The sequence below is a fragment of the Theropithecus gelada genome, chromosome 1 (assembly GCF_003255815.1).
Source record: "Theropithecus gelada isolate Dixy chromosome 1, Tgel_1.0, whole genome shotgun sequence".
Taxonomy (NCBI): Eukaryota; Metazoa; Chordata; class Mammalia; order Primates; family Cercopithecidae; genus Theropithecus; species Theropithecus gelada.
In genome coordinates this window covers 46,413,719-46,437,087 of record NC_037668.1, presented here as the reverse complement: position 1 = coordinate 46,437,087, position 23,369 = coordinate 46,413,719, and the positions used below count along the sequence as shown (strand labels likewise).

The following is a 23,369-nucleotide window of genomic DNA, read 5'->3' as shown; positions in this document are numbered from 1 at the left end:
TGGGAAGTACCTGGCCTGCTGCAGAGGATCAGTCAATTCTGCTGATCCCCGTCCAGCCCAGAGGGTCGGCTGCAGGAGATGCTGGCTCAAGGGCTGGAGAATCCTTTCCCCCTCAGCCCCCGGGACGGGGCCTGGTCAGCCCTCCAAATGTTTCCTGGTCCCTGCTGGGGCCTGGCTCAGTGCTCGCGTTGGGCACAGGGTCAGATGTGAGAAGAGGATGGACAGGAGGCTGTTAGCTGTTCCTGACCCCTGGCCCTCTGCCTTGCAGGGTAAGACCGTGATCCAAGCAGAGATTGATGCTGCAGCGGAACTCATCGACTTCTTCCGGTTCAACGCCAAGTATGCGGTGGAGCTGGAGGGGCAGCAGCCCATCAGCGTGCCCCCGAGCACCAACATCACGGTGTACCGGGGTCTGGAGGTACCTGCAGGAGGCAGTGGGCGGACACACGGGGCAGCCCAACGCCGTGGGCTTGGCCTCACTGCTGCCTCCTTCCCCAGGGCTTCGTGGCGGCCATCTCGCCCTTTAACTTCACTGCAATAGGCGGCAACCTGGCAGGGGCACCGGCCCTGATGGTGAGATGCGGGCACAGGTGGGACAGCGGCAGCTGGTTGTCCTCCTGGTCCCAACAGACAGACAGAGGCCACCCTGAGCCCCTTGGGTCTCAGCCTAGTCATGGGGAGAGGCATAGAAGGTGGAGGCCGCTTGGGGCTGTGGGTAGCCTTTGGGACCAGGGATCCAGTTTGAATCCCAGCATCGTCCCTCTCTACCTGGGAGACCCTGGCAGTCCCCGAATTTCTCTGAGGCACAATTTCCTCATCTGCAAAGTGGAAATAATAGGAAAGCCTCCATGACTGGGTTGTGAGACTCAAATGAGACACATCCAGCAGCAGGCAGGGCTGGCCCGGAGCTGGCTGAGTGTTGGCGGCTCTGTTGATGACAATTACCGCTGACCTTCGGTGCTCACCACGTGCCTCTGCTGTCAAGCACGGCATGGAGATGATCTCATTTCATCCTCTCAGCAGCTCCGAGAGGGAGTTGTGACTCTGCCTCTTTGCCAGATGACAAAACTGAGACACGCAGCCGTGACTTACTTGGCAAGACCGAGTGACTAGTAAATAAATGATGGAGCAGAGAAGGATTTGGATGTAGAGTCTCTCTCGGGGTTGATGGTATTCAAGTCACTCCTCTGCCATTATCGGAGTGAGGGTGGCTGTTACTGGATGAAGTCCCTGGCCTGTGGGGGAGACTCAGCCCAGCTCCCAGACAGCCTGGGCGGGAGAGGTCCACATAGTCATCGGGAACCCCGAGCCCCAGACAGGGGCGCTGGATGCTGATGCCGGGGTGTGTACTAGAGACATGCGTGGGGACATCCTCATGCATCTGTGCACAGACAAACACGGTGCATGGCCAGGCATCCACGTGCCTGGCTGCTGCACATGCCTGGCCCAGGATGTGTGCTGAAAGAGCCCGTGTACACTTGCCCCGCCACGCCCAGTGAGCACTCAGTGACTAGCACAAAGAACAGACCTGCCCAGGTGATGGCAGGACTGGTTGGTGCAGGCTGCTGGGGAAAGGGAGCCTTGGCCAGAGCATGGGGTAGATCAGGCCGTGCCGTGGTCTCCTTGGCAGGGACTTTTGGAGACGGGGCCAGACGCCTTGGAGGAGTGGGGTCCGGTAGGGGATGTCCTGGTTGACACAGGGTCTGGTGGTTCCAGGTGAGGGACGACCATGCTGTAGGGTGGGGGTGGGGGTTGGGGGCTGGTGGCACCATCCTCATGCATCACCAGAACACCTCCCGTGCAGGGCAACGTGGTCCTGTGGAAGCCCAGTGACACCGCCATGCTGGCCAGCTATGCCGTCTACCGCGTCCTCCGGGAGGCCGGCCTGCCCCCCAACATCATCCAGTTTGTGCCAGCGGATGGGCCTCTATTTGGGGACACTGTCACCAGCTCAGAGCACCTCTGTGGCATCAACTTCACAGGCAGTGTGCCGTAAGTCCCTGGGGATGGTGTAGGCTGGGGTGGCTAGGGGACGTTCACAGGCAACCCCGGTCACCTGCTGTCTGTGAACCCAGGGTCATACACTGACCCTTCTCCTTTACTTGCTGTGTGGCTGTGAGTGAGCCACTTCACCTCTCTGAGCTTCCATTTCTTCATCTGTACACGGAGTGATTATCCTTAATTTGCAGAGTCATTGCAAGGATTAAACGTGTTGATGAACAGGAAAGAGCTTCGCAGGCTGGAAGCGCACCCTACGGCTGTGGGTGATATTGGTTTCAGTGCTACCTCTGCTACTGGGGAGGACACAGGGGAGCATAGAATGAATTGGAGGAGTCAGGAAGGCTTCTTGAGGAGGTGGCATCTAAGCAGAGGAGTTGGCCAGGCAGAGGGGAAGAGGCAGGAGAAGAATATATATGCTGGGAGAGGGAACAGCACATACGATGTCGTCAAGGCAAAAACATGTGTTCTGGGGCATGGCCGGATCCTATGTGGCTGGAGTGTGGAGTCTGGGGGCGACAGGGCAAGAGAGTGAGGGCGGGGCATGGTTCGAGTTGAGGTAGGGGAGGCAGGCCACTACCTGATCTTGACCGTGCATGCACTCACTGGCTGAGCAGGTAATTTGGAGCTCACACTAAGGCCCAGTGGTGAGCACACACCAGGGACAAGGTCCCAGCTCTCAGGCTGGAGGTGGCAGTTGGGGGTGGTTAGTCTGGTGACCGTAAGATACTTAGGAGTCTGCAAAGGTGTCTGGCCTTTATCCTGAAGGTGATGGGAGCCATGGAAGGTATCAAGCAGGGAGAGTGGCTGAGTCAGAGTTCTGTGTCAGCAGAGATTGCAAATCATGGCCCCCAAATTGTTTCTGGCAAGAGGCTCTACTTTTTTTGACTCCTAACAGTGATGGCCCGAGTTTGTATAATTGGAACAATTTCACAGATAAATCCAAATCTTGGCCTGTCTTGGTCCCCTGGATCTGGATGCTCTGATCTTGCATTTCCTGGTGGTACCACTGGCTGGAGTGGGTGCGCTGTGGCTCTCTGCATACCTGATCCACCCTGTTTCCTTTCCCTGCTGACTCCTCTGGGTCCCTGTGTTTGCACCCTCATCCTCAATGATCTCTCTGTGGCCTGACGCAGGAGACTAGCCAGGAGCTGTCGACCTCCAGGGAGGGGTGGTGGGGGCTTGAACCAGGGCAGAGATGGGGGATGTGGAGAAGGGGGCAGGTTCAGGTGAGTAGGATGCAGGGAAGCACAGGGGCCATTGCCTGTCCTGGAGTTGGGATTGGGGTGGGTGTGGGTGTGGGGATGAGGGGGGTAATCAGCGAGAATGTTCAAGATGGGCACCTGGGAGGGTGAGCGGGCTCGGGGGGGGAAGATGAATCTCGTGTTGGTCACTTCAGGTGTTATCTGAGTGGACATGCCTGGAGGCAGCCAGAGACCTGGGTCTGCAGCTCGGGGTCCTTCTTACCTCCTCTTCCAGGCCCCAAGCTCTGCCACCCCCTTCCCTGCAGCTTTGCCGGGGGTGGGGGTGGGTGGTGGCAGCGTTAGAACTGCTGAGAAGGGCCGTTTTCCAAAAGGCCTGCTCCGCCAGCCACGGGCCCCTGGGCTCCCCGCCTATCAGCGGGCGGAGCGGGCCTGGCCCCCATTCTCCACGCTCTGATGAGCAGCGGGCTTAAAGGTGGGAAGGCCATAAATTAGTATTAGCTACTGTGTCGCTGGCTCCCGGGTGATTAGCATTTTTATTGTTTTGTGGTGCTGAGGTTGGTCACACTTGGAGCCTGGGGAGGAGGCGAGGCCCTCCAGGGTGGCGGCTTCGGGTGGGGCCTGAGCTCCCTCTCCCAGGACTCTGCTTGGTTTGGCCTCTCAGGCCTGGGCGCTGGGCTTGGCGGGGATCCTTCGCAGACCACAGCGGGATCTGTCCCCTTCGAGGTACCTGCAGTGTGCCCAGCATGTCTTAAGCACTTGCCTCACACTTGAACTCATCATAGAAACAACCCTGCCAGGTCAGGATTGTTCTCCCTGCTTCCCAGATGAGGTGCAGAATTCGAGGCTCAGAGAGGTTAAGTAATGAACCCAGGATCACACAGCGCTGAGTGTCCTCCTGGCTGCAGAGCGTGGACCTCCTCTGCACCATCTTGCTGCCTAGCCCCCTGTTGCCCCCTCCCTGTAGTCTTGGAATGCAGCCTGTTCCCAGCTGCCATCCCTGACTTGGCTCCCACCTCCTGCTGGGCTGCTCCCCACAATGTTCCTCCTTGGGCTTTTCTGCCCCCTTCCTCTGGCCTGGCTCCCTGATCCCCACCCTTTCTCCTGTGGTTCCAGCACCTTCAAACACCTGTGGAAGCAGGTAGCCCAGAACCTGGACCGGTTCCGCACCTTCCCACGCCTGGCTGGAGGTAAGGCCTGCCTCACCTCCTCCTCCCCTGTGGCCCCAAGGACCCCTCCCCTGGCCATTATGAAAGAGGAGGGAGGTAGAGGGGATCCAGCCACGAGTCAGGTGGATGAACCATTTCAGGCACCAGCACTGCCCAGTGGAACTTTTTGTGATGAGGGATGCGTCCAGGACCTTCACTCTCCAATATGCAGCCACCAGCCACACGAGGCCATGGAGCCCTTGAAGGGTGGCCTGTGTGACTGAGGAACTGCATATCTAGTTTTCTTTCATTTTAATTAAGTTAAATCTTAGTAGCCACTCGTGGCTGGTGGCTGCTGTGTCAGGCAGTGCAGCTCTAAGCTGAGGCAAGTGCAAATGCAGATACCAGAAGTGGGAATGAACTTGTATTTGAAGAAACAAAGCAAGGCCCGTGAGTAGGGAGGTAGGAAGGCTGGTAGGAGAATACGGGCTGAGAGGCAGTCATGGCTGGACCTTGTTGGCATATTAAAATTTTCCCACAAAGAAACCGTTTCATGGTCAAGGAAATTTGGCATGTGTGGTATTAAAGCAAAATGGACTCCTCTCGTGCAGAACTTCTCAGAGCCTTGATTACTCTAATATGCATGGCACATCTTCAAGGGCAAGGTCTGCCATGCAGTATTTCCCACACTCACTGGGCCATGGAACCCCATTTCTGCAAAGACCCCATGGACCAAGTGTTTTGTGGAGCACATTTTGGGAATGTGCTGAGACATAGAGGGAGGAAGAGCTGCAGCAGAGCTGGGACTGGTGGTTCAGCATGTTTCTCTGGGGTGAAGTAGGGCCCACCAGGGAGTCTGGACCCTGTTCCTGGACTGGTGGGAGCTCAGATGGGGGTGTCAGGGAAGGTGAACGCTCCTCAGGGTCAGCTGTGTGGCTTTCTGCTCTCAGAGCCTCCTTCCCTGCCTCCCTGAGGGAGAGAGGCGGCTGGCTACCACTTTCCAACTTGAAGCAGGTGACGTCGTCTCTCTGTGCCTCAGTTTTCTTGGCTTGAAATTGGGGATAGTAATGGGAGGTTGTTGTGAGGCTTCAGTCGGATAAAGCGTAGAGTACTTCATCCAGAGTTGGGCAGCTGTTAAGTGCTTCCAGCTGCTATTAGCTGCTGCTTCCCACGTGGGGAGGAAACTGAGGCCAGGAGGGTGAAGTGACCTGCCTGAAGCTCCCTCCCACTGGGGAAACGGGGGAATGGTTTCCAGCATGGGTGAGGAGGAGGGGCCCAGCCCTGGCAGCCGACATGGGGTGGGCTCCCCTGTCCCTCGTGGACAAGGGCTCAGGAGAACCTCACAAAAAGCTGTGCCCACTTCTGGGAATGGACTGGCTTTCGGGGGCCTTGGGTTCTCATCTGTTGTCTGCCGTTGTGTTGGGTAGTTTCAGTCTTCCCATTGGTGTAATGGGGCTGTTGGACCTGATCACCTCTGATGCCCTTCACCCCTCCCTGGGCCTCAGTTTCCTCGTCTGTGGAGTGGGAGAATAGGCCTGGCCCGTGGGTCTCTGGGATGTTGGCCAGCGCTCGCTCTGAGCCTGCTCCTGCTCTGGTCTGCTCTGTGCTCCTGTTGGTCCCGGGCCATGGATGGCATAGGCGGTGCTTTGGGTCCCTAGGCAGCTGGGGGAGCCGGCTCCCCTGGTCATTTCCCCATCTCCGGCCCCTGTAGAGTGCGGCGGAAAGAACTTCCACTTTGTGCACTGCTCGGCCGACGTGGACAGTGTGGTGAGCGGGACCCTGCGCTCAGCCTTCGAGTACGGCGGCCAGAAGTGTTCCGCCTGCTCGCGTCTCTACGTGCCGCACTCGCTGTGGCCGCAGATCAAAGGGCGGCTGCTGGAGGAGCACGGTCGGATCAAAGTGGGCGACGTGAGTGGCACCGTCACCCCCGCCGCGGACCAGCGGGGGGCTGATGGGATTGGGTCCCCGGGAGGCTCCTCTGCAGCCAGGGCTGGGGTGTGTGGGGAGGGGGCTCCCTTTGTCTCGGCCTGCAGCGGCTCATCTCTTCTGGCGTCTCCCATGCCTCCAGCCTGCAGAGGATTTTGGGACCTTCTTCTCTGCAGTGATTGATGCCAAGGTACGGAGTGGGAAGTGGGCATTCCTGGGGCGGGGAGGGGGGGCAAGCCCTGGAGTGGGTGGGAGAGGGAGGAAGAGATATGGGGAACCCTGACCCGGGGCATGACCCAGCCCCACTGCTTTGATCAAGGTAGCTCAGCAGCCGCACATACACCTCCAGTTTCAGAAAGGGTAGAGTCAGCCGTAGCCAAGAAGAGCTCATCTCGTGGCCACCCTGGAAGCAGGCTCAGCGAGCTCCTAATAGCATTTGCATGTGTGCATGTACACATGTGCTCATGAATGTGTTCATATAGGGCTCTGTGTGGCTACACATGTAGGTCTTTCCATATAAACACATATCCATTTGCACATAAGCACACACGTGGATATGTCAGTAAGTCCAGCCACGCGCATGTACATGTAGAAGGCATACAGATCCCTATATGCTTCAAGAGACATGTGACCATGCATATGCCTATATATGCATTGATTGATGTGTGTCTGTTTATATGGGAGTGCCCCTGTAGTACTAACACATGTACACATGCGTGTGTACACACACACAGTGTGCGTGTCCGTCCTTGTCTCTGCTGTGGCTCAGCCAGACCCTGGCTTTTGCCCTTGGTGTCCCCCGCCCCTGCCCCTATTTCAGGAGTTGGGCCCTTCAGGTGCAGGTTTTTCGGGGTGAGTGTGTTGTGGGGGCTGCCGCAGGGATGCCTTCCCAGCCTCTTTGACCTCCCTCCCTGCCCACCCCAGTCCTTTGCCCGTATCAAGAAGTGGCTGGAGCACGCGCGCTCCTCGCCCAGCCTCACCATCCTGGCCGGGGGCAAGTGTGATGACTCCGTGGGCTATTTTGTGGAACCCTGCATCGTGGAAAGCAAGGACCCTCAGGAGCCCATCATGAAGGAGGTGACTGGGGAGGGCAGCCTGGGGTCCAGAGGAGGACAGTCCTACCGGAGCACAGCACACACACAGTTCTCCTGGAGACATTCTCCTGTTTCACAGATGAGGCCCTAAAGGGAGACCCTAAAAGGGAATGCCTCCTATCAGGAGAGGGTGGAACCAGGTTTTGAGCTCAGGCTGCCTGACTCCAAATCCAGGGCTGTGTCCTTGGCTCTGGCTGGGTCTGAGCACTGCCACGGCCCACAGCAGCCACGGCCACCGCAGTCATAATGGCTGACATTGATAGACTTACTGTGGGGCCAGCCGTGGCTGAGCACTTGGCTGAGATGAGGTGGTTGTTACTGTTCCCATTTTACAGATGAGAAACTGAGGTCAAGGCACTTGTCCAAGTTGGCAGTGCAGGGCTGGAGTCTGCCTGTGAAGATCTTCCCCCAGCCCCTTGGTAGCAGAGGGAACCATGAACCCTTCTGGAGGGAATGGTATCTCTGGGCAACTCTCATGCCAGCTGCTGCTGGAAGCCTCTGGAACCTGGACCCTTTGTTCTCCGGGTGTGGGTTTGGCAGGGAGAGCCAGGAAATGTTTGCATCTTTTGCCGGCTTGCAGTGGGATGGACAGGGCAGGGAGCTGGGCACGTTGCTGTCGTGGAGGGCCCCCAGGAGGAGGCGGCACCCGACCCTTCTTGCAGACACTGAAGTGTAGACTGAGGCCCAGAGACTGGGGAGAGGGGATTCAGAGCAGGGGCACTGGGAGGGCTCAGGGCCCTGGCCCCGTGGAGGGCCTGACGCTGGGGCATCTCTCCTAGGAGATCTTCGGGCCTGTACTGACTGTGTACGTCTACCCGGATGACAAGTACAAGGAGACACTGCAGCTGGTTGACAGCACCACCAGTTATGGCCTCACGGGGGCAGTGTTCTCCCAGGATAAGTGAGTGGCCAGGCCGCAGCCCTGGTGCTGTGCTCTGGGTGTCCTGTCCCTGTCGGCCCTCGCCCCATCCCCACTTCCTGGACGTGGCTCCCAGTAATAATGCCGCCACTACCTTCTCTCTGTCCCCTCCCCTCAGCCCAGGCAGGCAGCCAGGGCTCCCCACATGGGCCCACAGCAGCAGGCTCTTTGTTGCCAGTACTGGTGGTGCCAGTGCCAGGGTGCCACTGGGGACCAGTGAATCTGAACCTCTAGGGGCAGGGCCAGGAATTGGTGCCTTTGACCAGCTCTGCAGGATCTGGTGGGGCCACACTGAGCGAGGCGATTGTCCCATGCTGCAGAGCAGGGCAGGCCAGGGGCTGCAGAGGCAGGATTCGAACCTGGGTCCCATAAGGCTAAACTTGAAGCTTCGCCTCTTCTTTCCTCCACGTCACTGGTTGCCCCCGTGTCTGCCTCTGTGAGCGAGTGGAGGTGAACTTGGAGAGGGAGGAAGGGTGGGGGCCTGGGAGCTAGAGGGCCCCCTGCTCCTGAGGGACAGGAACATTGGACCAGGACAGGCCACTCCCTTGAACTTCGCAGTAGCCCTGCGATGAGACGTGCCAAGCCCCTCCCCAGAGGAGGAAGCTGGGCTCAGAGACTGGGTAACCTGACTGAAGGCCCACAGCCAACAGCTGGCCAGCATCCCTCATCCCCGACTCGGCCTCGTGCTGAACCTGGAAAGCCAGTGTGGGCTGGAACAGCGGTGTTGAGGCTGGAGCTGGGGCTGGAGGGCAGATGAGCTGGTTGCTCTGTCACCACTGCCCTGCTTTGTAGGGACGTCGTGCAGGAGGCCACAAAGGTGCTAAGGAATGCTGCCGGCAACTTCTACATCAACGACAAGTCCACCGGCTCGGTGGTGGGCCAGCAGCCCTTCGGAGGGGCCCGAGCCTCTGGTGAGTGGGTCCCCCTTCCCACAGGGGAGCTGAGTTCCTGGTGGGAGACCCTCAGTGCTGCGTCTCGAGGGGCTTCAGAGTAACAGGAAGGATACCATTTACTGAGCTCTGATTGTGGGCCAAGCAAGTGCGCTAGCTCAGGGTCCTTTCAGCGCACTTGTGAGCAAAGGGACTATTCTTCCCATTTTACAGAGGAGGAAACTGAGGCTCAAGGCCACATGGCCCTGGTGGGGTTGTAACTTTGGTTCCAGCAACCGTGTTTCCTGCACCATAGCCAGTGTCCCTTAAGTCCAACCAGCTCTACTTCACAGTGGGAAACTGAGGCTCAGAAGGAGCAACCGCTTGCCAAAGGTGACTGCTCCTGAGTGGCAGAGCCAGGGCTGAACCCTGGCGTGCTGGGGTTTCCCACACCAACCAGTTCTCCAGTTCTTGGTGGACACTGGCTGGGCATCCTAGAGTTTAACTTGATGCTAACTGCCTGGGGTTAGTGCAGACCCCACAGGTTAAGAACTCAGTCCCATAAGACTGATCCCCCAACTTCAGATGCCAATCGCAAGTACTGGGACCCCAGGTTAGCCACACCTTGTCTGACTTGGTGACACATCAGAAGTTCCCACTTCAGTGTCGATACTTTGTTAGAACGGCTCACGGAACCCACGGGAAGCATACTTACTATTACCCGTGTATTGCAGAGGGGATTTTAAAGGATACAGATGACCAGCCAGACACGCAGACACATAGGGCAAAGACTGGAAGGGTCCCCAGCATGGGTACCTCCGTTACTCTGGAGTTTGGGGCTGTGCCACCCCCTTGGCACGTGGATGTGTTCACCAATCTGGAAGCTCTCCTGACCCTGTCCTTTTAGGTTTTTATGGAGGCTTCATTACACAGGCATGATTGATTCAATCATTGGCCATTGGGGTCGACTCAACCTCCAACCTCTCTGCCCTCCCTGGGCTGAAGGTTCCAAGCCTCTAATCACAGGGTTGGTTCCTTTGCCAATCAGCGCCATCCTGCAAGAGCCCTCATTAGCATAGACTCATGTGTGATTAGAAGGGGCTTGTTATGAATAACCCCCATCACTCAGGAAATTCCAAGAGCTCTGGCTAGGAACCAGGGATGAAGGCTAGATGTGTACTTCTTATGGCACCCCAGGACCGTGCCAGGTCCCTGCCTCTCAGTCCAATACCCTCTCCATGCCGCACCCTGCCTCTTAGACATCCTAGCATCCCAGCAAGGATGCAAGGCTGGGTGCGATGTGGAGAGAACAATGGAGGCTTCCCAGCAGACTGGAGACTGGAGACAGGGGCTCCTGTCCATCCCTCTGGCTCTTCTGCATGCCCCAAGCTTGGCAGCAGGCCCGCTGCTATCTGCCCGCGCCGCTGGCCCGTTGATTCCATCATCTCCTCCCTTCCCCTTCTGCCCAGGCTGTTGTGTCTTTTCAGAGAAAAACAGAAGTGTCTTTTCTGCAGGAACCAATGACAAGCCAGGGGGCCCACACTACATCCTCCGCTGGACGTCGCCCCAGGTCATCAAGGAGACACATAAGCCCCTGGGGGACTGGAGCTACGCGTACATGCAGTGAGCCCTGCTTGGACTCCACCATCCTGCTGTCTGTCTGTCCAGGCAGCCGACCTCACTGCACAGACCCCGCTCCAGCCCCTCCACCCCTTCTTCATGCACAGCTGCCTTTCTAGAATCCAGGCTTGATCTCCTTCCTACCACTGTAGTCTGGCCTCTCCCATGCCTCAGGCTCTGGTTTGAGACCATGCTGGGGAGGAACAGGGTCACTACCCCTTATCCCACTGGCCATGTGGGAGGTATGACTGTGGTGCCTGGCAGGTTCTCCCTCTCCCCTCCACTGGGCCCAGTGGCTCAGGGACCCGGGGGAAGGAGATGGAGCAGCTCTCGGGATTCTTTGGGGAAATGGAGACCATGCTGGGCCCCTTGGCAAACCTCACCACTCACAGAGGCTCCTGGCCTTGATCCCTGCCCCTCCAGGTGTCCAGGGTAAAGTGTAACTCAGGTTGACCTGTGGGGCACAGGGGGCACCAGCTGGCCTTACCCTCTCTGGTCTGGGCTGTCTACCTTCCTCACTGTATCTTTGCCCAGACTCACCTGGGCCAGTAGGCCCCTGTACCCAGCCATACACCTTAGATGCCGGCATGCCTTCCTCCAGGTGCCTGTGTTCGGCAGAGGCCCATGTGATTCCTGGTCTGCGCCACATGGCGGGGCTGGGGGGCCGCTGGAGGCCACCTGCCAAGGCGTGGGATGGGCTGTGATGCTGGAAAACCTTGGATGGGCCTTCGTCCTATGTCAGCCCTCCCTTGGATCCTCAGGCCCTACCTCTAGAGACCTCCACTCCTAGAGCCAGTCTCAGGGTCTGGGATTTCCCTGCAGAAGCTCAGCCACCACCATGCCATGGTGACACAGGCCGAGGCAGACATTGCCCCTCCCTTCTCCCACCCCCCAGAGGCCTGGCCTTGGGTTCCTCAGCCTGGGCTTAGGACGTTGCCTGTAGAATCCTCCTCCTCTGCGTGGGAGTGGCTCTGTGTGGACCAGTCCCTCACTGGCCCATTCTTTTTTTGACACAGCCAATCTGTGACCACGATTCCTTCTACAGATGCCTCCTGCTTGGATTCTGAGTGGTCAGGGATCCATAAAGCATGACTTTCAAGGACGGTTTTTAGGGCACTGTGAAAGTGTTGGGACTTCCTCCAGGATGCCTGCATGGGACCCCCCCTGGAGCTGGTGTGGCCGTTCCCCAAGTGCCAACGGCTCATGGATGGGGGTGGGTACCGGTGCCACCTGGGCTGGCTGTGGGTTCTGTGTCCTTCCAGGATCTGTGTCATTTCCCATGAGGGGCCAGGGCAGGTGGCTGGGGGGACACAGGCTGGAGTGTTCTCCGTTCTACTGGTTCTACACTGTGAGGTGGCAATGGGATTTGCTCTGATGCCACCCAATAAAATACCTGTGACTTAATCAAAGAGGTTGATGGTCTTTCTGGAGGGGATGGTGGTGGCAGCCAACATCTTTTAAATCTGGTGGCATTGCCAGTGTGTCAGCCGGTCACGGGCACAGTGCTCTCTGACCTTCTCTCTGACCTTCTATCCCTTCATCCATAAGATGGGGTAAGCGCCCCCTCCCCCTGCCATGGGTCATCATGAGAATTGAATGAGTTAATATATACACATGCTTAGAATAGTGCCAGACACATAATGATTCAAAAATATTACCCATAAGGCTGGGTGCGGTGGCTGATGCCTGTAATCCCAGCACCATGGGAGGCTGAGATGGGTGGATCACTTGAGGCCTGGAGTTTGAGACCAGCCTGGCCAACATGGTGAAACCCTATCTCTACTAAAAATAAAAAAAAAACAGGCATGGCGGTATGCACCTGTAATCCCAGCTACTTGGGGAGGCTGAGGCAGGAGAGTCACTTGAACCTGGGAAGCAGAGGTTGTGGTGAGCTGAGATCACGCCACTGCACTCCAGCCTGGGTGACAAAGCAAGGCTCTGCCTCAAAAAAAAAAAAAAAAAAAAAAAAAAAAAGTTACCCTTTACCCATTTTCATTGTAAGAACCACTATCCTGTGTTGTGATGGTTAATTTTATGTGTCAATTTGGCTGGGCATGGTGCCCAGGTATTCGGTCAAACATTCTGGGTGTTTCTGTGAAGGTGTATTTGGATGAGATTAACATTTACATCAGTGGAGTTTTAAAAGTAAAAAGCAAGGCAGATGACCCTTCATCCTGTGGGTGGGCATGGTCTCATCAGCTGAAGGTCTTAATAGAGTGAAGCAGGAGCTCTCCACGCAGGAAGGAATTCTGCCAGCAGATTACCCTCGCACTGAATTGCTGCAGCTCTTCCCCGGGCCTCCAGCCTGCTGGGCTGCCGTGCAGATTTTGGACTTAGTAAGCCTCCATAATCGCATGAGCCAATTCTTAAAACCTCTGTCTTGCTCCTGTTCTGTGTCTCTGGAGGACCCTGACGAATATGTGTGCCAAAGTCCCAGGGTATGTCTCCTTACAACAGCCTTTGGAAGGAAATTCTGCCACATTCCCATTTTGGAGAGAAGGAAATTTAGGTACAGAGGTCAGGGGACTTCCTGGGGGTATGGTAGTGCTGAGACATAAACCCTGGTCTGTCTGATTCCACAGTCTGTTCTCTCTCCTTCACCCAGATGTCCATGGCTAGTGCTGAGCTGTCTTGGAAAGACACTCAGCTGGCCAAACGATGACTGAGAGGAGCCACTGTGGCCAGTTAGCTTGAGCCCAGGGCTGTGGGCCACCAGGCAGGCCAGGTGACTTGTGGAGGGGCGGAAACGTGTGACCTGGCCTGTCCCCACCTGCCCATGATGTAAAAGGGGCTGTTTTGTAAACCACAGTGACACCTCCAGGGACAATAGGCAATACCCAGAGTGCCCTAGGCTGGAATACAGAAGGGAAGGGTGGCAACTGCATTTATAGTCATGGGACTGGCAGGCTGTGAATGGGTTTGAACCACTGGTGTGACTTGCTCAAGATCACACTGAGACAGACTTGGCTAATTACTAAATGCTTTACCTACCTGGTTGCTTAGAGCCTTGGCGGTGACCTTACCAGGTAACTGTGGCAGGACCCATGGAGGTCGGAGGCGGGATAATTAGTGCAAGCTCATGCAGCTGGTTAGGATGAAGGCTGGGGCTTGCACTCGGGTCTGTGGGTGCCCGTAGCCCATGCTCCTCGCCACCTGCTCCACTGGGCCCCTGACTTCCAAGCTCCTCCTCTCCCACTGTTATTTTATCCAACCCTCCCCAACCTGCCGCCTTTGCCTCCTTTTGAACTAGGGGTGACTCAAAGCTATTGCTTACCCTGTTCTTGCTCCTCTCCCTCGTCCCCTAGACTTGGGGCTGGTGGCTCTTGAGGGCCCAGTGACTGCTCGGGGAACTGAGGCCTCTTTGCATGGTCACCACAGTAAGTCCCTATGTCTGCGGTGGCCCAAGAAACCCCTTCATTTCCCTGCTGTGGCCAGGGCCAGGGCCTGGAGCATGAACCATTTGACTGAGGCCGGATGTCCCTGCCACCACTGTCCCACGGGCCGCCAGTGGAGCATGCCCTCTAAGGAAATGAGGGGCCACCTGTGCTGGCTGCAGGCCACCAGGCTGACCCGGAGCTCCCGGGGGGGTCAGGGGAAGCGGCAGGAGGCAGACCCACCCTCTGCAGAGAGTTTTCATTTTCACTAGTTCATCTCCCCGAATGCATCGTCTTATCTCCTGGGTGTTCTGTTTAGGGGCCGGATTAGTGAATAACAAAAGCCACCGTTGTTTGAACACAGGCTGTGTGCCAGGCATTGGGCTAAATGCTTCGGACATCATGGCCTCGGATCCTCACGGCAATCTCATAAAGTAGGTGCTGTTGCTTCCATTTTACAGAGGAGGAAACTGCGGCACCGATGGGTTAAGTAACTAACATGCCTGTAGGAAATGAGCAGACTGGGTTTCAGTCCCACACCTCTGACTCCTAAGCCCCTGGCCATAACCACCACCGCACGGTGCCCTGGAGCTGGACAGGCGCTGGGCTCAAATCCCACCCTTAGCCCCTGGTTCCTGTGCCTTGACCTCCCAGCTTCAGACTCCTCCAGGAGCTGAGGACCAAATGAAATACTTAAAAACAAAACGCTGCATCCCATGGCCTGCCGGAGCGAGGTGCCCAATCAATGTGAACTTTTAATTTTCAACCTCAACACTTCTTCATCCTAGATAGGTATGTTTCCAGGAAAGAGGAGAAGCCAGATTTAAATGAGCACCTATTCATAGGTCAATTGTTCCTATGAATTCCCTTGGACCACCTGGCCTGTGAGATAGTATTTTAGCCCCATTTCACGGGTGAGGACTGAGGCTGACAGAGGTGAAGAGAGACCTGCTTAGTAAGGGACAGAGAAGAACAGAACTTGTTTCTGATGACCATACCATCAACCCCTTGTCCTCATCCCCCACAGGAATCCATCCTTCTGGGTGGTCTGTGCATGGGTGGGAGGCGGCATTGCTGCTGTCATGGCTCTGAACACAACCAGCCAGCCTTGTCCTTCTGTGTCCGGGGGGCTGCCAGCCCCCTTGGATGATGGAGCAGGTACCACATGCCCCTCAGGCACCCAAGGTAGAGCAGAAAGCTGTTTCAGGCCTCTGCCATGCTTTCCCTCAGCCCTATGTGCCCAGGCAGCTGCCCTCTTTCCCTGAGCGTCTGGTCCATAGAGGTTGGAGGGAGTTGACGTTCTGTTGGGCACCTGCTCCGGGATGTGCATCGGGGCAGGCATCGCTGGAGGGAGAGTGAGGCTCAGCGAGGGAAATGCCCAGAAGAGGCCACGCAGCAAGTGGCAGAGCCAGAACTGGAACCCCAGTGAGTCAGATTAGAGTCTTAGTTGACAGTCACAGAGAGTCATAGACCCTAGCCTTTCACTAGGGCTGAAATTGAGGGCACGCCTGTAACCCCAGCACTTTGGGAAGCTGAGGCAGAGGATCACTTGAGGTCGAGAGTTCGAGACCAGCCTGGCCAACGAGGTGAAACCCCGTGTCTACTAAAAATACAAAAATTAACCGGGCGTGGTGATGGGCACCTGTAATCCCAGCTACAGAGGAGGCTGAGGCAGGAGAATCGCTTGAATCTGGGAGACGGAGGTTGCAGTGAGCTGAGATCATGCCGTTGCACTCCAGCCTGGGTGACAGAGTGAGACTCCATCTCAAAAATAAAAATTAAAAAAAATTGAGGGTCCCTTGCCAGTACCATGCCAGGCATGAAGCCATCGGCACTGGAGTGCATCATTTATTGGTGAGCATTTACTGAGCAGGTGCTTGATGTATTACCTCATTTAATCACCATTTGAGGGTGCCTGTGGCCGTTTTACAGGTGGGGAAGCTTCGAGGAGTCAAAGCCTGCTTGTTGTCCCCTGTCCCTTGGGCCAGGCTGGGGCCTCAGGAACCCCACAGAATAGGACCACTCCCTCATCCTCATCCCAACCCTTTACTTTCCATCAAGATCTCCCTGAGCCTCTTCCTTCCCAGGCTGAACATCTTTTATTCCTTCAGCTACTCTCTGTGCGATATCGTTTCTGGATCTTCGTCTACCTAGTGACCTGCTCTGGTGATGCCAGGGAGTACATTCTGGAATCACCCTGAACTGGGATCCAGGCTGTGTGACCTTGGCTGAATCACATCCCCTCTCTGGGCCTCAGTCTACCCTGCTGTCAAATGGGGACGTAATGTTGATAGTACTCATCCCTTACAGTTGTTAGGAGGATTGAATGATCTGAAACATGAAAACAGATTTATTGCTGGGCCTGGTGGCCAGGAACAGGTCAGTCAACATGAGGCAGTACTGTTAAGGTCATACACCCATGTGAGGTCTGATCACCACATCACACGGCAGGATGATCACCTCTCTTGTTCTGGACAATCTGCTCTTTTGGCTATAATCTTAAATTTCACTTGGCTTACACTAATGCAATGGAAAGATTAAGAGCTCTGGAGTTTCATGAAAGTGAATTCAGGCCAGGCGCGGTGGTTCTTGCCTGTAATCCCAGCACATTGGGAGGCCGAGGAGGGAGATCACTTGAGGGCAGGAGTTTCAGACTAGACTGGACAATGTAGCGAGACCCCACTTCTACAAAAAGAAATGTTTAAAAATTAGCCAGGCATACTGGTGTGTGACTGTGCTCTCAGCTACTTGAGAGGCTGAGGCAAGAGATCTCTTGAGCCCAGGAGATTGAAGCTAAGTGAGCCATGATCATGCCAATGCACTCCAGCTTGGGCAACAGAGCAAGAGAGCAAGATCCTTTCTCTTAAAAAAAAAAAAAAAAGTCAATTCCCAGTGACTTTGGACAAGCCATGTAACTCCCTGAGTTTTGGTTTCTTCATCTGTACAATGGGAATAAAAAATCCTTCACAGAATTCTGGAGAGCAGATGCGGTGATGTTTGAAAGCATTGCAGAGGCTCCATAAAAGCTGCTTCCTTTCCTTTAGACTTTAGTTACTATTACCCTGTTGGTTCTTATTGAGCTTGTGGTCATTTGAGACCTCCAGCTCTTTTTCTGGTTGAGAGGCAACCTGCTCACCATCACTCAGCAAAGTTTGGTGAGGAGGCTTGAGTGGATCCCTGAGTGCAAAAGAGTACCCCAACCACAGCAGAATCCCTTCCTCAGGTCTTAGGAGCCCACACCCCTCCACTCCTTGGACTTCTTGTCTCAGAGGAGTCGGGTGAGGAGTGCCAATGAGGCTGGGCCCTCTGAGAACTGGCTTTGAGGCCTTCCCAGCAACCCTCCTCCGAGGTGCTTCTGAACCAAGTGGATTGGCTTAGGGACTGCTCATTCCCCAGACCTTTCCTGGGGTGGTCCTGCATGCTTACCCTCTCCCCATCATAAGCCAGACTGGAGGTGGGTTTCTAGCAGCCCAGGTTTGTCCTGGAGTATGGAGTGCTGGTGAGAAACAGAGAGAGAGAATGGTGGGTGGGGAAGGAGGAGACAGGAGCGAATGGAGAGATATGCAAGCAGAGAGACAGAGACAGATCAGAGGGTAGGGCAGGGGCAGCAGCTGATGTATCCCCCAGTCCCTAGCGTCAGGACCCTCTTGGGGGCCCCCCCTGTGCCCCAGCCCCCATCCAACCACAGGGCAGGGGGAGGAAGGATGTTCAGGGCAGCCCCTTCCAGCTGACATGCCCATTTCCTTTCCGTGCACCTCAGGGGAAGCAGATGCCAAGGCAAATGGGCAGCTCCTGGCTCGCTGTTTCCATGGCTCACCCCTCTCTCCCTCCCCCATGGACTTTGCATAAGTCTGTCATGGCTGTTGGTCACCTTGGCAGCCACACAGGTATGAGCATGGGGACGGCAGGCCCTGGACCAGACGGTGAGGGTGATGGCTGGGGCTGGCCTGCGCTGTGTCCAGCCACATGGGGGCACGTGCTGTGTGTGCGGCACTGAAGGATAATCCCAGTGACATTCCCAGGCATTCCCAGGCATTCCCAGGCATCTGTCCTCAGGGAAGTCACTGCTCTGGACAGCATCCGTTTGCCCCTCCTAGATAACATCATGGCCTGAGGGGACCTTGCCGGTCATCTCAGTTGAGTTCTCAGATGAGCCTCAAGGGCTGGCTACACCCTGGATGTGGGTGCATGGCTGCATTTGTTGGGGGTGTGTTGGCATGCAGGGCTTTCATCAGAATCTCAAAAGGATGCTCATCCCCAAACCATTAAAAAGCACTGAGCCCATTTTACAGCTGGGAGGATGAGGCCCAGAGAATGGAATTGACTTGCTCAAGGGCTGCATCGCAAGTTGGGGCAGAGCCGGACCAGGGTATTGACTCTCTGTCCAGTGCACCTTCAGATTTCCGTCTTCAGAGACATCATCTATCCATACTGGCAGCCCACACTAAAAAGCTCTTCCTGTCAATGGAACCCCCATTATTTCTTCCTCGTCGGAGCCCCTGAGTCTCCACCACTCCCATTAGCCCCCATCAGGGTGTTGGGGTGTTCCAATCCACATACTTGCTAAATGCTTTTGAATAAGTTACTGGTCCTCTCTGAACCTCACTCTCCTCTTCTGCAAAATGAGGAGATAGTAGCACCTTAAAAGGTAGAATAGGCCAGGCACAGTGGCTCACGCCTGTATTCCCAGCACTTTTGGAGGCTAAGGCATGTGGATCACCTGAGGTCAGGAGTTTGAGACCAGCCTGACCAATATGGTGAAACCCCATCCCTACTAAAAATACAAAAATCAGCCAGGTGTGGTGGCACATGCCTGTAATCCCAGCTACTCAGGAGGTTGAAGCACAAAATCACTTGAACCCAGGAGGCGGAGGTTACAGTGAGCCGAGATCGCGCCATTGCACTCCAGCCTGGGTGACAGAGCAAGACTCTGTCTCAGAAAAAAAAAAAAAAAAAGAAAGAAAGATAGAATAAAACAGAATGGCGCAGCATGGCGAGGGGCAGCGCAGCACCCGGGGATCATGAGCATTCAAATCACATTAACAACAGAAATTGCTCGTGCTCACTATCACCATCATTGTCCCATGTTTCATGGCACAGACCCTGCCTCCCCCAAGGAGCTCTTGGCTGGTCGGTGCCTTCCTTCCTCTTTACTCTATCCCAGTGGCATCACACACTGTCCTGATGCACTTTTGATTGACTTTGTTAGAGTAGAGGGCTCAAATTCCAGCCTTCGCCCCTTGTTCCTGAAAGAAATCTGCCTTTCTGGACTTGGTCCAGAAAGAACTTGGTCCTGAAAGTCAATGTGCCTTTCTGGACTGGGGTGACTGGCCCTCTCCAGGCCTCAGTTTCCCTCTCTGTATACTGGGTAGGTTTGTGGGTCTCCGTAGGCTCTCTCAGCTCTGACACAAGACATCACACTGCGGATGGGCCTGGTTCCCTGGTGTCTTCCAGTGTGCACTGGCCTCACCGGGGCCCTGGTTTCTGTCTCCGGATGCCACACAGTCGGCTCAGCCGGTGCCCACTGGATTAACAGCTTGCTTAGCCATTCTTGTTCCCTACCACCCTCCCCGTCCCAAACCCTGAGACTGGGGCTTTGGGCCGACTGACATGGAGGCAGATAAAGATAGTGCAAAGAGGGCAAAGAGAGCCTCCCCACTCTATAGATGTGGAAACGGAGACCCAGAGAGGGGAGAGTCAGGCCCAGAGCCCACACTTCCCAACACCCCATGCAGGGCGCTTCCTTTTGTTTTATGAGTCCCCACCTCCCATCCCCTGGTTTACCCAAAGAGGGACAGGGACAGGCCCCGATCACACAGCCAATTCTGCCTCTTCCTGCAGTACCAGGAGGCCTCCTCCTGTTGACTTAAAGGCCCACAGGATGACCCTGCCCCAGGAGTGGTCAGGGGCAGGGGAGGGGGTGCCCTGAGATCAGGGCTACATCCTGTGGTTCCCAGTTAACTTAGATACTCTCTCTCTCTCTCTCTCTCTCTGGCATACCCTCACCCCTAAGCTTTGCCAAATAATGTGGCTTTTCTAGAAGTCTCCAGAACATTCCAGGGCCTCCTGGCCTCTTTATTCTCCAATTCAGAACGGACATGTGCAGTCATAGGTGCCTTCTTGTGGCTGTACCAGGAATGAATCCTTCCCCAACACCTGGGGTGCGACCTGCATTGAGGGAGGGCAGGGCCATCCCGGAACCCCCATGGCAGGAGGTGCAGTGACAGCTTCTGTAGGCAGAACACACTTAGCACTGGGGCTAAGAGCTTGGGCAGCCTGGATGTACATTCTGGCTTTACCACCTAGTAGCTTTGTGACTTCTGGAAAGTTGCTTAGCCTGTCTGAGCTTCAGTTTCCTCATCTTCAAAATGGTAGTAAAAATGACTACCTTGAAGGGGAGTTGTGAGAATTAAATGATAATGTATATAGAATGCTTCACACAATGTCTGGCATTTAACAGACTCTGGGTGGATTTAATACATGCTTGGTGTGGTGATTTACACCTGTCATCTCAGCACTTTAGCAGGCGGAGGAGGGAGGACCATTTGAGGCCAGGAGTTCACGACCATTCTGGGCAACATAAAGAGACCCCCATCTCTACAAAAAATTTAAAAACTTAGCTGGGGTGTGGCGGCACGTGCCTGTAGTCCTAGCTACTCAGGAGGCTGAGGTGGGAGGATCAGCTGAGCCCAGAAGGTCGAGGCTGCAGTGAGTTTTGATCATGCCACTGCACTCCAGCCTGGGTGGCAGAGACCCTGTCTCTAAAAAACAGAAACAATAAATCACACTCTGGGAAAGGCGCTATTTGTTGTTATGACCCACTCATAAACCCCTAGGTATTTGGCAGGGCAGGCATCTGTGGCCTTGGAGGCCCTTAGAATGCTATCCCAGGAAGATACTCCAGGGACCCAGACCCAAGGAGGCCAGTGTGGCTGTGGTTTGTGGCACGTGGTGCAGGAGAGACCAGGCTGGAGAGACCGGGAAAGGGAGGATGAGTGAGCTGGGGCCAGGCTGGAGAGGCCTCAAATGCCAGAACAAGGAGCTCAGACTTGATCCAGCTGGTGACAGGGAGCCCCCGGCGGGTATTAGAGCAGAGGAGTGATGAACTGAGAGCTGTGGTATGGGGTTTTCAACAGTCAGTGTGGGGCAGATGGAGAGGTGCAGAAAGGGGGTGATGAGGGTCTGCGGGGGGTGTGGTGTGGAAAGTGGGAGGGTGTAGAGAGAATCCATGAGGCAGCGGCGGGTCAGCGCTGGGGTTTGGGCCAGCAGACATGGAGGCAGACACGGGCAGTGCAAAAAAGGGCTCCCCACTATACAGATGAAGAAACTGAGATCCAGAGAGAGGAGAGTCAGGCCCAGAACCCACACCTCCAAACACCCCTTGCAGGGCGCTTCCTTTTATTGTATGAGTCCCCACCTCTCATCCACTGGTTTACACAGGCCCAGAGAGGGGCAGGGACAGGCCCCGATCACACAGCCAATTCTGTCTCTTCCTGCAGCACCAGGAGACTTCCCCCTGTCTGCTTACAGGCCCACGGGATGAGCCTGCCCCAGGAGAGGTCAGGGGCAGGGGAGTGGGTGCCACTTCGGCTCTGCAGTGGCTAAAGACATCCAACATCCTTCAGGGTAACTTGGAGAGGCTTTGGGACACAAAGGGGCACTTTCAGCTGGTCACAGAGCCCACGGTGCCCCCTGCGGCAGCTGATTTCATTGTAAAAAGAAACAACCTCGCACTTTGGCAAACTCCCCTTTCTCCAAGCCTGCTCCGCACCCCCCAGTTTTATTTAACTTAATTCCTACACCAAATCCATGAGGCTGGAATTGTTATCCTTGTTTCAGTGGGGAAGAAACAGAGCCTCAGAGAGGTTAAGGAACCTGCACATGCTCATCCAGCAAACAGCCGATGTCAAATCCAGGTGGGTCCAAGTCACGTGGTTTCAAGGTTCCCCAAGTAGAGTGGACACGCGCAGCAGGATCTGGTTAACAATGTAAGGCTGGTAGCCAGTGCCCAGTGACGACGCAGACAGGAGGCTTGTTGCTGCTCAGAGCGGGGGAGGTTCCCTTGAACTGGCGGGCACGAATGGTTCCTAGGAGGAGGAGAAGCTCAGACTGGGCCCTGAAGGAGGAGCAGGGCTTGGCTGGGGAGGGGCAGGGAAGAGCATGTTTTTATTTTTATTTTTATTTTTTGAGATGGAGTCTCACTCTGTAGCCCAAGCTGGAGTGCAGTGGCACGATCTCGGCTCACTGCAACCTCTGCTTCCTAGGCTCAAGCGATTCTCATGCCTCAGCCTCTCAAGTAGCTGGGATTACAGGCGCGTTTGCCACCACACCCAGGTAATTTTTTTGTATTTTTAGTAGAGACGGGGTTTCACCACATTGCCCAGGGTGGTCTCGAACTCTTGAGCTCAGGCGATTTGCCTGTCTCGGCCTCCCAAAGTGCTGGAATTACAGGCGTAACACACCGTGCCCAGCCGAGCACGGGATTTTCAATCACCTTTTTGTACCTTGAAGCCTCTGCCCATCAGAACCCCGGAGCCCAGCAGCCCGGTATGTGCCTGTGACAGACCCATTCGAGGCGCATGGTGTGTGGCAGGTTCCCTAAGCCTCGGCCACATGTTGTTAGGGCTGGAAAGGAACAAAATAGCACTAATTGGACAAGAGTCTCTGATTCCAGTGGGTCCCTAATTCACTGGAGCCACCTCCCCGCCTCTGACTCCTTGAGAGTATTCACCTATGAATTTAGGAATTTTCAACTTTCTGTTCTGCCCACAACCCTGCCCTTTGGTGTGGGGCCTAAGGGATGGGGGACCCAGAGCGGGTGTTGCTAGGCTGACTGATGGCAGCCTTCAGAGGGAGTGAGACCACCCCTCCCTCACTCCTTCCCCGAACCTCTTTGCCACTGTTATTTTTTTTCTTTTTTTCTTTTTCAGACAATGTCTTGCTCCATTGCCCAGGCTGGAGTGCAGTGGAGCAATCTCGGCTCATTGCAAGCTCATCCTCCGGGGTACATGCCATTCTCCCGCCTCAGCCTCCCGCTGGGACTACAGACACCTGTCATCACTCCTGGCTAACTTTGTTTGTATTTTTAGTAGAGACAGGGTTTCACCGTGTTAGGATGGTCTCGGTCTCCTGACCTTGTGATCTGCCTGCCTTAGCCTCCCAAAGTGCTGGGATTACAGATGTGAGCCACTGCACCTGGCCACCATTACTGGTTTTTTT

At 55.5% G+C, this 23,369-nt stretch overlaps 1 protein-coding gene across 3 annotated transcripts in view; it reads left to right on the top strand.

The window, feature by feature from the left end:
- The window catches only part of ALDH4A1 (aldehyde dehydrogenase 4 family member A1), a 32,065-nt gene extending 19,885 nt beyond the window's left edge, over positions 1-12,180 (top strand). Inside the window, exons 6-16 of one of the 3 annotated variants that reach the window (XM_025382294.1) lie at positions 269-418; positions 499-573; positions 1,805-1,992; positions 4,317-4,390; positions 6,060-6,256; positions 6,417-6,464; positions 7,199-7,351; positions 8,148-8,269; positions 9,080-9,198; positions 10,671-10,824; positions 11,822-12,180. In XM_025382294.1, the coding sequence (XP_025238079.1) occupies positions 269-418; positions 499-573; positions 1,805-1,992; positions 4,317-4,390; positions 6,060-6,256; positions 6,417-6,464; positions 7,199-7,351; positions 8,148-8,269; positions 9,080-9,198; positions 10,671-10,783 (1,239 nt within the window). In that variant the 3' untranslated portion in view covers positions 10,784-10,824; positions 11,822-12,180. Of the gene's footprint in view, positions 1-268; positions 419-498; positions 574-1,804; positions 1,993-4,316; positions 4,391-6,059; positions 6,257-6,416; positions 6,465-7,198; positions 7,352-8,147; positions 8,270-9,079; positions 9,199-10,670 lie in introns of all 3 variants that reach the window. The other 2 variants (XM_025382285.1, XM_025382301.1) reach the window with 2 other exon arrangements.
- Positions 12,181-23,369: the final 11,189 nt, after the last annotated feature.